Below are 14,463 nucleotides of genomic sequence, written 5' to 3'. Positions count from 1 at the left end.
ACGTTTAAAAGGAAAAATTTCTGTTAAGAGTCACTACTACAGAAATGATCGAAAGGACAGGATGTCTAAGATTTACGTTAAAAAATTCCAGCAATGGAGGAGGAAGAAGAGTTGGTGGTGACAGAAATGATAAAGTAGAATTGGTAAAATCTGTTGAAGTCTGGTGGTTGGTCACCTTATATCAACACTACCCCTTTCATGTAAGTTTGGAAGTTTTCATAATAAAAAGTCAAAATAAAAAAAGAAAAACGGGTATAAAAGTTGAAATGTATAATTCAAACAGCATTTACCGGTGAAAGTCTAAAAATGTACAGAGACAGCAGTCTGAAAGACAACCATATTAAATTTTTGTTAGGTTTTCATGATGGCCTTCCAAAGTTCAATTGATAAAACAGTGCTTCTCGAAGAGGTGTTCTGATACTCTGAGTGAATCAATTCTTATGGAATAGGACCCATCTTGCACACTGCAGGATATTTAGACACTCAGTGCTAACACTACTCCCTCTAGTCACTGACAGCAAAAGGAAACTCCCATTTCTCCTAATGCCTCTGGGGAGCAGTGAGGAAGCAATTCTGGTTAAGAACCACTTTGGTACACCAGGTATTGCCCATGTTTAATTAGAGAAAAAAGACAACAAAGCAGCCGCAAAAACTGAATATGACTGTTTCAGATAAAGTGAAGACCAAAAAAATACTTTATAAGAATGAACTGGCTACTGAAAAGAAAATTTTAATTTAAAAAATAGTTGAATTAGTCTTATTAATTCATATTGGGAGTTCAGGGGAAAAAAAGAAAACATGTATACACACGGTCAGCATTTTTCAGTGACTGCTTCTTTTTGGAAGGTTTGGAGATGACTTTTATCCGCTTGCTTAGGAACACACCAATGTCATCACTGTTGCCATAGAACATCTTTACAGACAGCATGAAGTGCTTTCTCTTGTCTGAATCAGATATATACAATGTTTTGGCTGTGCAATAGTTCTGTGAAAGAAAAGGATAAGTCTTAATAGCATCAAAACCCTGTCAGCTATGTACAAATAACTCAGTAAGGCTATGGCTAAGTTTGATCAGACTTAAGGCAGTAATTCCACTTAACAGCTGATAAAACCAACTGTAAAAAGTACTGAAATTGATCTCTGAAAACAAAGTACAAAGTCTTCCTTACTCAGTCTACAATACCAACACTGTATTCTGTTTCCCTCTCTCAAAAAGACTTTAAAAAAAATAATCTTTATTGTTTTATATAGCTCTACATCTATTTACAGAATTATCAAGACCTTCAGACAATAAAAACATTTGCCTTGAAATGAAAAAGAAATACAAAATATAATGCTACAAAAGTCTATAGACATAACTGAATTGTAGAATTTGAATTATAGAAACAAAACAATACTAGCAACAGAGGTATAGGGCATGTAATTCTTAAAAATAAAAATTTAAGTACTAATTAGGGTAAAAATTCATGTTGCACAGCTTATCTAGCTTCAACTATATAAAACAAAAACTGAGAATATTTAACAAATTATTTTAAAAACATCAGATCCAAAATATAACTATATAGTCAAATACCATGACCATAATAAAAATAAGGGCTACCTATACTAGAGCTTGGTTGTACTATTAAAATAAGAATGCAACATGCAAAATAAATCCCAATAATGCAAAATAAAATCCCTCCTTTCCCAATAATGACTAATCGTACCATTCAATGAACATGCTATTGAAAGAAAACAATATTACCTTAAATGAATGGTTGTTAAGTAAGACAGGAGTAAAGTGCCACTTTCTGAAGCTCGGCATCCATCTCACTGCTTGGTCCATCTTTGCCTACCTGGAACCAAACTGACCTCGTCCTTGTATCTTGATGGTCCAAGCATACGATTATATTGTTCCTTCTGCCTGGAATGCCTTCTGCTGACTCTCAACCAGTCTTATTCTCTATAGACTCCTCTAATAGCATTTTTCATTAAAACTAAATATTAACACATAATTTTGGCTTAGAGACACTGTACTTCCCTGTAATTAAGTGTTTTAAGTACTAGTTAATACTCAAGCTCTCAGGTATTATTTTCTGCAAATTTCTAGGGCCTGGGGAAATGATATAATGGCAGAAGTTGATGAAAGATGTACTAAGCCACGATGCTCAGAAAAGCAAGTGGGCATGCTGTTTGGTATTACTGCCCTCAGAATTGCTGGAAGCAGTTAAAGCTAGCAATAAAGTTCAATTGCTGTTGTTTAGTTGCTAAGTCATGTCCAATTCCTTTGCAATCCCATGGACTGTAGCCTGCCAGGCCCCTCTGTCCATGGGATTTCCCAGGCAAGAATACTGGAGTGGGCTGCCATTTCCTTCTCCAGGGGATCTTCCAAACCCAGGGGTTGAATCCACATCTCTCATGTCTCTTGCATTGGCAGGCAGATTCTTGACCACTGTGTCACCTATGAAACGGATGGGCTTCTCACTACCTATCTAATTATCAATTACAATTATAAATGTCTAGGTGTACAGCTTGGAGACATACATAACAAAAATACATGAGATGTGACCAAAGCCTCTTTGTTCAACCAACTACTCAAATATATCTTTAACTGTGGCTCAAGAGTTATAACTCAGATATATTTTATATTGCTCTATTTTAAAATGAAACAGTCTTTACAGTAGTAAATTCTCTCAAACCTAACTTAAAATACATAGTTGACAACCCTTAATGATAACAATTATAAGAATATAAATGACAGAAACACACTCAAATTTGAAGGAGACTGATATTAAGGCTCTTTATTCTCAGTGTTCATTATCTGTAAAATGACTCATTATCTGTAACATCACTAAAAAAATTAAATGAGAGTACAAATCTCCTAGTTTACCACCCTCAACCTTGCCCTCCAATTCCCATCCCTAGTGTCAACTACAATACAGCAAACACTAAGGCATTCAACAAATAGTTACTGAGTGAGAAAACAGCTATTTATGCAGTATTTTAAAAGACATTCATGTGGTCATTGAGATCAGAAATATCCATTTTTCAATTTTAATAGCAAGAGAAAACAAGTTGATGCTAAGTCAATAAAGAATTATTTTTGAGTACTAAAGGTACAGACTGAGATAACTGCTTTCTAAATTCATAAAATACAATTAGTAAAACTAACTCATAAACTGCATTCCTTAGCAAAGTAATCAAAGAAAATCCCTTAAAGTTTGACGAAAGCTATTCACAGTGTTCCTGTCTACACAAGACAGTGCTTTTGCACACTGAAGCTAAATAAAACATTTATGATATTACCAACTTATTTAATACTTTGCTTCCAGTAAAAGACCAAGATTAAATGAGCAGAGTAAGGCATTAGTGAACTATGTATTTTCATTGTTATTTGAATATCATGCCCTTACAAGGATGGGCAATTAGCCTCCTAAATTTACTATTGGCCCCCAGTAGAAATATGATTCGCAGCCTGCTAAAACTGCTGGCAAGCTGAGGAAGCTTTCTGTGCGCCACCTTTAAATGTCAAAACTCAAGCTTCACGAGTCATGACTAGATCTCAGCTATTAGAGGTTATTCCAGTTCTGATTTATATATTCAAGAATGCTACCAGTAACCATAAAATGAAAAAAAAAAAATCACTACTACAAAAATAAGAAAACTACATTATGGTATCATGGTGCTCTTTACAGGGAACCATGTAAACTTACCTTTCCTTCCAAGTTCAGTTGCTGCATTTCTTGGTCACTATTTCCTATTCCAATAAAAGCACATGGTTGAGATTCCTGTTCTGAACAACCATCGCGTTCCATTTGTTCTTTTTTTTTCTTCCATCCACTGCCCATAAGATATACACAAGGAGGAGGGCAAAAAAACCTAAAACAGAGGGGAGGAAACACAATGCAATTACACTCAAGAAAGCACTTCCTTTTCTTGAACATATGAATACAAAATCATGTTGAACTATATCAAGTTAGTTTCTAAAGAAACATTTTGGTGAAGCCTTTTGTAATGCAAATAACCATACCCACAGCGCAGAAATCAATACTTCCATTTGTTCCAGTTAAGGTTCATCTATATTGACACTATGCATTCACTTAGCCTAGATACTTTCAGAGCAGGTAACATAAATTTTCACACAGCTCAGAGTTTTGAACACCTGCACTTCAGCAAATCCAATGTACTCCAACATATACAAAAATAAGGTACAACACCACAGAATCTGCAATTAATGGTTAAGGTCTACTCAAAATGATGTACTGTTAATTAATGACATTCTTGGTATGGATATCACTCCTAACTTCATTTGGTAACTAATCTGGAAAACAGAACAGTGCCCAAAGTAGACACTTGCAAAATATTAATATAAGTAAAAGAATTAAAGGCAAAATGGATCATGTTTACTATGTATCTTATCACCTAAACACCTGCTGCATGTGGATCAAAGAACAATATATTATGTCCCTTTAACTCAAAGACAACCAACAGATTTGTTTTGTTAGATGTCAATAACCTGCCCTCACAAATTCTTCCCACCTAGAATAACTTCCTTATAATTTTCTCTTAGCAGTTAGATTATTTTGAAGTCTAGCTCAAGCTCCACATTTTACCTAATTCAGAAGACCATGAATCCAGTCCTTATATAGGGGGTAACTCCTTCGCTTGATTACACACATTGACTTATACACACTTTAAAACATTTATTAATATGTCATGTCTCATCAAGGGGCCTGAAAACTCAAATACCTACTCAGATAATAGCCAAGTAAACTCAAATAGTGGCCAGGTAAGTAATCTGAGTGAGTGGACAGGGTGTACAATAAATAAGTAGAAATATTCTTTAATTGTCCAAAGATGTATGTTCCTTCCCTTCTTTATTAAAACACAAAACCTTCAAGGCAATTCCCACTTTTTATATAGTTATAAGCATAGAAATTTCTATCTTAATTCTTTTAAGTTCACTGTAAGGAAAAAAAAAAAAGCTTAACTGCAAAGATCATCACCCACTAGTGCGTGGCTCTGATGGCAAGGAAACAACTGAGAACTGCAAGCATTCCCACATGGCTGAACTGAGGGCATGGAGGTCGCGTGTTGGTCACATCCTCCAATTTTCCAGTAGTCACCTAAAACCAAGTTTTATATAAAATTCCTGATTCTAAAATTTAGCAGCTAATTTATTATTCTTTTTTACCACTTTTTAGGCCAACAATGTACAGACTTTTAAAAAAAAGAAGTGTATCCATGTATATCACACATACACACACACGTGTGCATGCACAGAAACACACAGATACCACCATGCTGGATTTTGTTCTCGGTCCATCCTAAAAGTAGCAGAGTATCTACTTGTTTGCTCCCCCCTCAGCACCTACTATAATACTGACTGAATTGAATCAAAATAAACAATGGCATCCACATTTTGCTCAACTCTACCAAAGACTACTACTTAAGAGGCAATCTACACACAATTTATAAGAAGTGAGCTGGGTGTTTTTAATTTTCACTAATTCACAAAATTTTACTACATTCCTAGTCTGTATCAGGCACTGGAAAAATATTAGTAGTTAAACAAAAATCCTTGCCCTAAGGGAACTCATACTTTAATAAGATAGACAATTTTAAAAATGTAGATGACTAAAATAAAATATATACTTTAGCTGGTGAGGGGGAAAATAAAGCAAGGAAGGGGTACTTAAAAATGTAAGTGGCTACCAGAGTGGCCAAGGAAAATTTCTTAAAGAAAGTGACCTTGAGTTAGGACCTATGGCCATGGGTATCTGGGGAAGAGCATTTCAGAAGAGGGAACAGCAAGCACAAAAGCTCTGAAGTAGGGAGGACTAACATAGACAGCAGAGAAACAACAGACCAGTGTGGCTGGAGTCCAGAGGAGAACAATAGGATATGAAACCAGGAATAATTGGAAAGTAGACCTAGTAGGCTGAAAGGGTCAGGCTGAGTGAGGAGAAAAACCTTCTGAGGGTCTTCTCATACTTTTCTAAGCCAAGAGAAGGGAATCAGAGTGGCTTTTTTGCCTGTATAACACTCCTTGTTGCCATGAGTACAGAGGTCACAGCAGAGGCACTGGGCTCAGCTCCAGGTCACTCCAAATCTGGAGGGATGCCTAGATTAGCCGGGCAAGTTCTGGAATTTGCTCATTCAAGTCTATACCAGGGATCTCTCTGGCCTCTAATGCTGGGAACTACCCAATACTTACCATGGCACAGACTCAAATTCCTCGCTGGCACACTATTAGGAAGCAGAGAAGGCCTCAATTTTGGAAAACTTATCTCCTATTAGTATTTTATTGAACACTGACAAATAATAGGTCTCCTTAGTAAACTGGTATACAAGCTATAAAACTTGCTGTGTTTTAGTATAGTGTACCAAATATAGTAATCAAATCCCAACAAGTTATCACAAAAGATACTTTTATTTCACATCTGGAAAGAGGTCTAAACTGTTAAAGACTCAGTGAAAGTGAAAAAGAAAATGAAAGTCGCTCAGTCATGTCTGACTTGTGCGACCCCATAGACTATACGGTGCACAGAATTCTCCAGGCCAGAATACTGGAGTGGGTAGCTGTTCCCTTCTCCAGGGGATCTTTCCAACCCAGGAATCGAACCCAGGTCTCACGCATTGCAGGCGGATTCTTTACCAGCTGAGCCACAAGGAAAGCCCAGAAGACTCAGTAGTGCTGGTTTTCTCAAAAGTACTGCGATAAAGTGGTATGAAACCAACAGGGCATAAAATCAGAAAGACTGTCAAGAAATTCTTTATCACTTAAAACACTGACTAAGGTTCTATACTGAAAGTGCTTTCCAGTCATGTAATAAATCTAAGAAAAATGAAGTCTTCAACTGTCTCTAAACTAGCCTTAGTTTTATATCAACTCTACAACTAATTTTAAAAAAGCTGTGATGCAAGAAAATAGCAAATCCAATATAAACATTAAGATTATTTCTACCATGTGATGATGAAATCATATTTTAAACATTCCAATATTGCCACCACCTAAAAAAATCAGCTAATGAATCATATCTTCATCTTCAGAGACTTCTGCAGTAATATAATAATCAAACAGAAGATAATCATCAATTTAAAAATTACAGACAAATGAAAAGAAATTAAAGGAAGGAAGGGAAGGAAAGAATATCACCTAATTAACAGAAGAAAAATTAATTATATACCTTTACAGTAGTATGTAAATCGATGTTTTTAACTTGGACAGATGGTCAACATGTCCCAATCAGTGAAAAGTCTGAAATCAAGTGGTCAGCTTTCAGAGTTTAACAGCTGCTATGAAAGCATACTTTACGAAACAATGTGCCTTTATTTTCTAATCTTTCCCAGTAGCTGCTGCTGCTGCTGCTAAGTCGCTTCAGTCGTGTCCAACTCTGTGCGACCCCATAGACAGCAGCCGACCAGGCTCCCCTGTCCCTGGGATTCTCCAGGCAAGAACACTGGAGTGGGTTACCATTTCCTTCTCCAGTGCATGAAAGTGAAAAGTGAAAGTGAAGTCGCTCAGTCATGTCCCACCCTTAGCGACCCCATGGACAGCAGCCTTCCAGGCTCCTCCGTCCATGGGATTTTCCAGGCAAGAGTACTGGAGTGGAGTGCCACTGCCTTCTCCAGTAGCTACATCTTAGCAACTTAGGCAAACAATGCTTTTATCTACCACTTGGTGGCGATATGCACACATTTATGATTTTATTCATTTCCTAAGTCAAACAATCAGTCTTTATTTTCAGAGAATGATTCAACAACTTTTCCCTCAAATCCTAAGATGAGGTCTGGAAAATACCTTACAGATTCAAAGAAGTCTTTTTATTCAGCCCAATACATAATATCAGACAAAATCTAAACACATCATTTACATTATCTGTCTATTCTGGCAGAATCATTACCCTTTGATGATTATTCATACTTCCCCTAACACAAAGTTGAAGAAACGTTAATACATCAAATGACATTTCCATATCTTTAATGGAAATTTTCCTCTAGACAAAATAATTTTTTCTTTAAGTTTATTTTTCAATCTTGTAAAGAACGTCTTCAATGAAAGGTTAAAACTAACCACTAACGTAAGTGGGATACCAAATGTGTTAAGCAAAGAAATATTCCTTATTAGGCACTAAAGTGAATTCTCAGAACAATTTAAATTTTAGGATAAAACTTCCATCTCAAATATTTCTAGCATCATTCACTGGAATTATTTTGTAAGCCAAGAGGACTGTGGTCATGTCCCCAGGTTACCTCATGCCTAAACTTAGCAGCGTTTCAGAAAGGCCTGAATCTGATCAACAAGAAAGAAAGCAGATATTCCTCTTTCTACTACACTCTACCAAGCAGCAAGGGACAAGACCTCTTCCAGTAAGAAGCCCTGACAATCACCCTGGAGACTGGCCTCCGTTAGCAGCCCCTGACTATTAATACTTTTTAAAAATCAAGTAATTTTGAGACGTTTTTGCCTTTACTGTAAAACTAGTGCCATGTCTCTTCTGGAAATGTTAATAACACAGTACATATAAGAAAGTAGTTACTCTGGCATTTTTTTTTAATCCTTTCATTTTTTGGAGTCAGAAGCTTAGATTCCTTGATCTTTCCTTAATAGAAAGAAATTGAAAATAAATACAACCATAATAAAAGATAATCACTAAATCACCTATTTTAACTCAATAAGCCACTATAGCTTTATATTTTTAACAGTGACTAGCAAACAGGAATCTTATCTGGGACTTTGAGAAGCTCTTCCCTGTCTGTAACTCCACTGGGTCTCAGTTATCCACTTCAGTATTAAATGACATAGCGACTTTTAAAACTCTTGGCTTAAAAGAGCCTTTTGCATAGTACCTAGAATCTAGCAGGCTGTCAGAAATAAAGAAAAAATGAGTTAATAAATGAATCAAAACATACTAAAAAAATGGATCTTCAAAAATACATGGGTGGGGAGAGGGAAAGCAACACAGCCCAGGTGAGCAGCTATACAATGAACTTGTTAAGTTAAATTATTCCTATTTTCACTGTTGTTGTTCAGTTACTAAGTCATGTCCGACTCTTTGCAACCCCACGGACTGCAGCACACCTGGCTCCTCTGTATTTCACTATCTCCTGGAGTTTGCTCAAATTCATGTCCATTGAGTCGGTGATGCCATCCAATCATCTTATCCTCTGTCGACCCCTTCTTCTCCTGCCCTCAATCTTTTCCAGCATCAGAGTCTTTTCCAATGAGTCAGGTGGCCAGAGTACTGAAGCTTGAGCTTTAGCATCAATCCTTCCAATGAATATTCAGGACTGATTTCCTTTAGGACTGACTGTTTTGATCTCCTTGCAGTCCAAGGGACTCTCGAGAGGCTTCTCCAGTATCACAATACAAAAGCATCAATTATCGGCACTCAGCCCTTTTTATGGTCCAGCTCTCATATCCATACATGACTACTGTAATCACCTCTGTTGGCAAAGTGATGTCCCTACTTTTTAATATGCTGGCTGTCTAGGTTTGTCATAGCTTTTCTTCTGAGAAGCAAGCATCTTTTAATTTCATGGTTGCAGTCAGTCTGCATTGATTTTGGAGCCCAAGAAAATAAAATCTGTCACCGCTCCCACTTTTTCCCCTTCTATTTGCCATGAAGTGATGGGACCAGATGCTACGATCTTAGTTTTTTAATACTGAGTTTCAAGCCCGGTTTTTCACTCTCCTCTTTCACCTTCATCAAGAGGCCCTTTAGTTCCTCTTTACTTTCTGCCATTACTGTGATATCATGTGCGTATCTGAAGTTGTTGATATTTCTCCTGACAATCTTGATTCCAGCTTGTGAGCTATCAAGCCCAGCATTTCGTATGATGTACTCTGCATAAAAGCTAAATAACCAAGATGACAATATACAGCTTTGACGTACTCCTTTCCCAATTTTGAACCAGTCAGTTATCCCATGTCCAGTTCTAACTGTTGCTTCTTGACTCACACACAGGTTTCTCAAGAGACAGGTAAGGTGGTCTGGTAATCCCATCTCCTTAAGAATTTTTCAGTTTGTTGTGATCAACACAGTCAAAGGCTTTAGCATAGTCAATGAAGCAGATGATTTTCTGGAACTTCCTTGCTTTTTCCACAATCCAATGAATATTGGCAATTTATCTCTGCTTCCTTTGCCTCTTTGGAACACAGCTTGTACATCTAGAAGTTCTTGGTTCACATAGTGCTGAAGCCTAGCTTGAAGGATTTTGAGCATGACCTTGCTATATAGCATGTGAAATGAGAGCAACTGTATGATGTTTTGAGCATTCTTTGGCATTGCTCTTCTTTGAGACTGGAATGAAAACTAATCTTTTCCAGTTCTGTGGCCACTGCTGAGTTTTCCAAATTTGCTGACATATTGAGCACAACACTTTAAAAGAAGATGTTCTTTTAGGATTTTAAATAGCTCAGCTGGAATTCCACCACTTCCACCTCTAGCTTTGTTTGTAGTTATGCTTCCTAAGATCCACTTAACTTCATACTCTACGATGTCGAGCGCTAGGTGAATGACCACATCACTGTGGCTATCCAGGTCATTAAGACCTTTTTTGTATGGTTTTTCTGTGTATTCTTGCCACCTCTTCTTAATCTCTTTTGCTTCTGATAGGTCCTTACTATTTCTGTCCTTTAACATGCCCATCCTTGCATGAAATGCTCTCTTGACATCTCCAATTTTCTTGAAGAGATCTCTAGTATTTTCTATTCTATTGTCTACCATCCCATTTCTAAAGTCTCTGATCTGTTGTTTCCTAACTAATGCACTCCTATTTACAAGATTCTTCTAAAGATTAAAACTTTAAAACATCTGTAAGGCATTTCCTGAACAATGTCTAGATCATGACTGGATAAAGGAAAGCTATTCCTTCTTCACCATGAGGTGCAACACCGGCCTTTTAGATCCATCTCAAGTAATGAAGGTACTGACTTGGTTTGCTTTGCTTAGGAGTTTAAAAAAAAAAAAGAAAAAAAAGACCGTCTCCTGTATTTACATGAGGTCATGGGGCAGGGAGACCTGAATACCCAGTATCAACTTCATGCAAAAAGGGGCCACTATCTTGATTTGGCTTCTATGTCCCAAACCATAGGTACCAACTTCTTCTAGTATTTGAATCAGATGATTAAGTTTCATGAGTAATCAGAAATTTAGAGAACTTGAATAACTAAAAACAAACACTTGACAATATGAGTCCTAAATACTGTTTTCAGCTGCTAATCCTCTTTGATGATAAGATTATCAACTAAATAGTTTCAGCTCAGATTTAGAGGACTTTGAGAAACAGACTATTTAAAAAATTTTTAGCACATTCAATCAATGTACTCCATTTCCTTTCTCTTATGCATATGCTAAGATTTCCTTTATCTCACAAACTCAAAGATTTTCTGGAATCGAAAAGACTCCACTCATTCCTTTCAATCCAATACTTAAACCTAAATTTTCATTCCTTCTTCCAGTTCAGTTTTATTACCTTTCGAGCCAACCCAAAAAATCTTTCATGTTCCTCCATAAGCAGCCTTGTCCACCAAAGCATGTTATTTTATGCTTAACATAAAAATGCTATCTGAAAGACAAAGACTTGAGAAACTATTAACAGAAAAATTCTAGGAACTAAGTGAAAAAAACAAGTAACAAAACCCCACAAGTATATGCCAAAAATATTGAAATTTAAAAGATACTAAGATAAACACTAAATATTAAAATGTTATCTAATTTTGGCTAATCTGATTTATAGGTCATTTCTGTAAGGCCACATTCACATAATATGAGCACCAGCTCAACTCTGCTGTTTTTCCCTTAACCTGAACAGGCACACAGTCAAGGTGGAAAGGGCTGGGAGTACTTTTCTTCACAATCACTCCATAATTTAATTCTGGGGTCTGTTTAAGCCTTTTCTTTTTAAAATGGTAATATTGAGGTCATATTTCTTTATAAAACTACATTTTGCACCAAAAGGAAAACTACTTTTTGAATGAGCTAATGTACCACAGAAGTACTTAGGGAATACTATAGAGTCCTGAATAAAAATTATGGATTATTTCATTTTGTGAAATGAGGGATTTAGCCAGAGGATCTATACTAAATAGAAACAATAGAGACAAATCCTGTACTTTTCACTTTGTACTTGCACATAACCCAATAACAGAAACCATTCTCTTACTTGCATATCAATACATCATTTGTAAATTCATCTGATAACTATTAACTATCCACAAAAAGAAAAAATAATCTTACCTTTTTTCATTTCCATATGACTTCTGTGCAACTTTTGCATGAAGAATAAGCACTGTTTGATCCCCTCGCTCTTTTAAATAATTTCGCATAGCTTCTCTAAAATAAAATATAAATATTACTATTACAGGAGTAAGATTTGGAATATTACTATGTTCTGTAAAAAGAATGCTTAAATGTTTCAAACAAGTAAATCTAAAAATGAAAGCAATAAAGCAAAACAAACCATAACTAATTTAAAAAGTATTATACAATGAAGAAATAAATACTGCTCGTCTTCAACAGTATACTTTTTTCTCTGCAAAGAAGCTGTCCCTCACTATAGGAATTTATGATATAACTCAATTAAACCAAACTTACAACTTATAGAGTAACTAGAAACACCAAGTACATTGCTTATTAGGCTTTAAACCCTTTGTAAAATTAATCATGAGCAATATTTTTGTACTTAATAATCTAATTCACCACTAAGACTAGGGCCTCTCCTCCAGCTATTAGAATGAGTGTTTTTCACCAAATACAAATCCATAAGAAATTCTCAGGTCATTCAAATTTAGTATTACATGTTCTTAAAATAACAACCCTACAAAAGGAATAAGAAAGGGCTATTATTTATATACAAACTCATAATTACTCTCAATGATGTTACTAAACACAAAGTTTAATAAAAGATAATTCAAATTAGGGAAGAACAATTAAATTTTGGAAAAAATACAATGTTAACTGTTTTGGGTACAAAGTACTCCAACTATCCATTTATTACGCAAATACTGTAAAAAAAGTTCAATGTCTTAAAAACATTTATCAATTATTTTGCTAAGCAATACAATAGAATACAAAGAACCCAAGGTCTACACAGGTCAAACTTTCACATATCTGAATCAGCAGAATCCTAATTCTTAAGATGTTTAACACATTACAAAATTAAAGCAGAAGTGCTTCAAAAACAATCATCAAGAAGCACTTTTAATACACTGAATACTGTTTTATTTATAAGTAAAAAGACAAATGTGTAAGAGAACAGCTATAGAATAATGAAAAGTGAAGTGAAAGAGTTAGTTGCTCAGTTGTGTCCGAGTCTGTGCTACCCCATGGACTGCCAGGCTCCTTTGTCCATGGGATTCTCCAGGCAAGAATACTGCAGTGGGTTGCCATTTCCTTCTCCAGGGGATCTTCCCGACCCAGGGATGGAACGTGGGTCTCAAACATTGCAGGCAGACTCTTTACGGTCTGAGCCACTACGGAAGCCCACAGAATAGTAGTAAGTTATCAAAGGTGGGGAAATTACACTTGAAGCACTCTGAAACTAAGTGGCCTGGGGCATATCTCTTAACCTCATCTAGCTTGGTTTCTGTAACTGGTAATAAGAATAATGCTGACATAATATAGAGTGGTTGAGGATAAATAAGATGATCTAGATGACAGTGTTTATATTTACTGATTCAAGGCACACAAGGTAACACTGGAATCTAACAGATTGAGAATTAATCCTTACCACAGGAACAAAGCTCAAAGTCCAGTAAAGACAGTAAAACATATTTGGAAAACAAATTGTTATGAAATACATGAGAGGGATTGGGTGCAGGAGGAGAAGGGGATGACAGAGGATGAGATGGCTGGATGGCATCACTGACTTCATGGACGTGAGTCTGAGTGATCTCCGGGAGTTGGTGATGGACAGGGAGGCCTGGCGACCTGCGATTCATGGGGTCGCAAAGAGTCGGACACGACTGAGCGACTGAACTGAACATGGTTCAAATAGAGGTCTGACCAAAAGTTTTGCCAAGAGAACACACTGGTCATATCAAACACCCTCTTCCAACAACACAAGAGAAGACTCTACACATGGACACCACCAGATGGTCAACACCAGAATCAGACTGATTACATTCTTTGCAGCCAAAGATGGAAAAGCTCTATACAGTCAGCAAAAACAAGACGGGGAGCTGACTGTACCTCAGATCATGAACTCCTTATTGCCAAATTCAGACTTAAATTGAAGAAAGTAGGGAAAACCACTGGACCATTCAGGTATGACCTAAGTCAAATCCCTATGATTATACAGTGGAAGTGAGAAATAGATTTAAGGGACCAGATCTGACAGAGTGCCTGATGAATTATGGACAGAGGTTCCTGACACTGTACAAGAGACAGGGATCAAGACCATCCCCATGGAAAAGAAATGCAAAAACGCAAAATGGCTTTACATTACAAATAGCTTTTCATTACAAATAGCTGTGAA

The 14,463-nt window shown here is 36.4% G+C and overlaps 1 protein-coding gene across 10 annotated transcripts in view; it reads right to left on the bottom strand.

Annotated features, from left to right (window-relative positions):
- RBPJ (recombination signal binding protein for immunoglobulin kappa J region) overlaps positions 1–14,463 on the bottom strand; it is a 242,172-nt gene that overhangs the window by 16,252 nt on the left and 211,457 nt on the right. For all 10 annotated transcript variants that reach the window (XM_061419841.1, XM_061419844.1, XM_061419849.1 and 7 more), the window contains 3 exons: positions 12,225–12,320; positions 3,693–3,858; positions 811–985 (listed from right to left, as the gene is read on the bottom strand). In XM_061419841.1, the coding sequence (XP_061275825.1) occupies positions 811–985; positions 3,693–3,858; positions 12,225–12,320 (437 nt within the window). The remainder of the gene's footprint in view (positions 1–810; positions 986–3,692; positions 3,859–12,224; positions 12,321–14,463) is intronic.

This window comes from Bos javanicus, chromosome 6 (genome assembly GCF_032452875.1).
Source record: "Bos javanicus breed banteng chromosome 6, ARS-OSU_banteng_1.0, whole genome shotgun sequence".
NCBI classification, from domain to species: Eukaryota; Metazoa; Chordata; class Mammalia; order Artiodactyla; family Bovidae; genus Bos; species Bos javanicus.
This window is presented reverse-complemented; position numbering and strand designations above follow the sequence as displayed.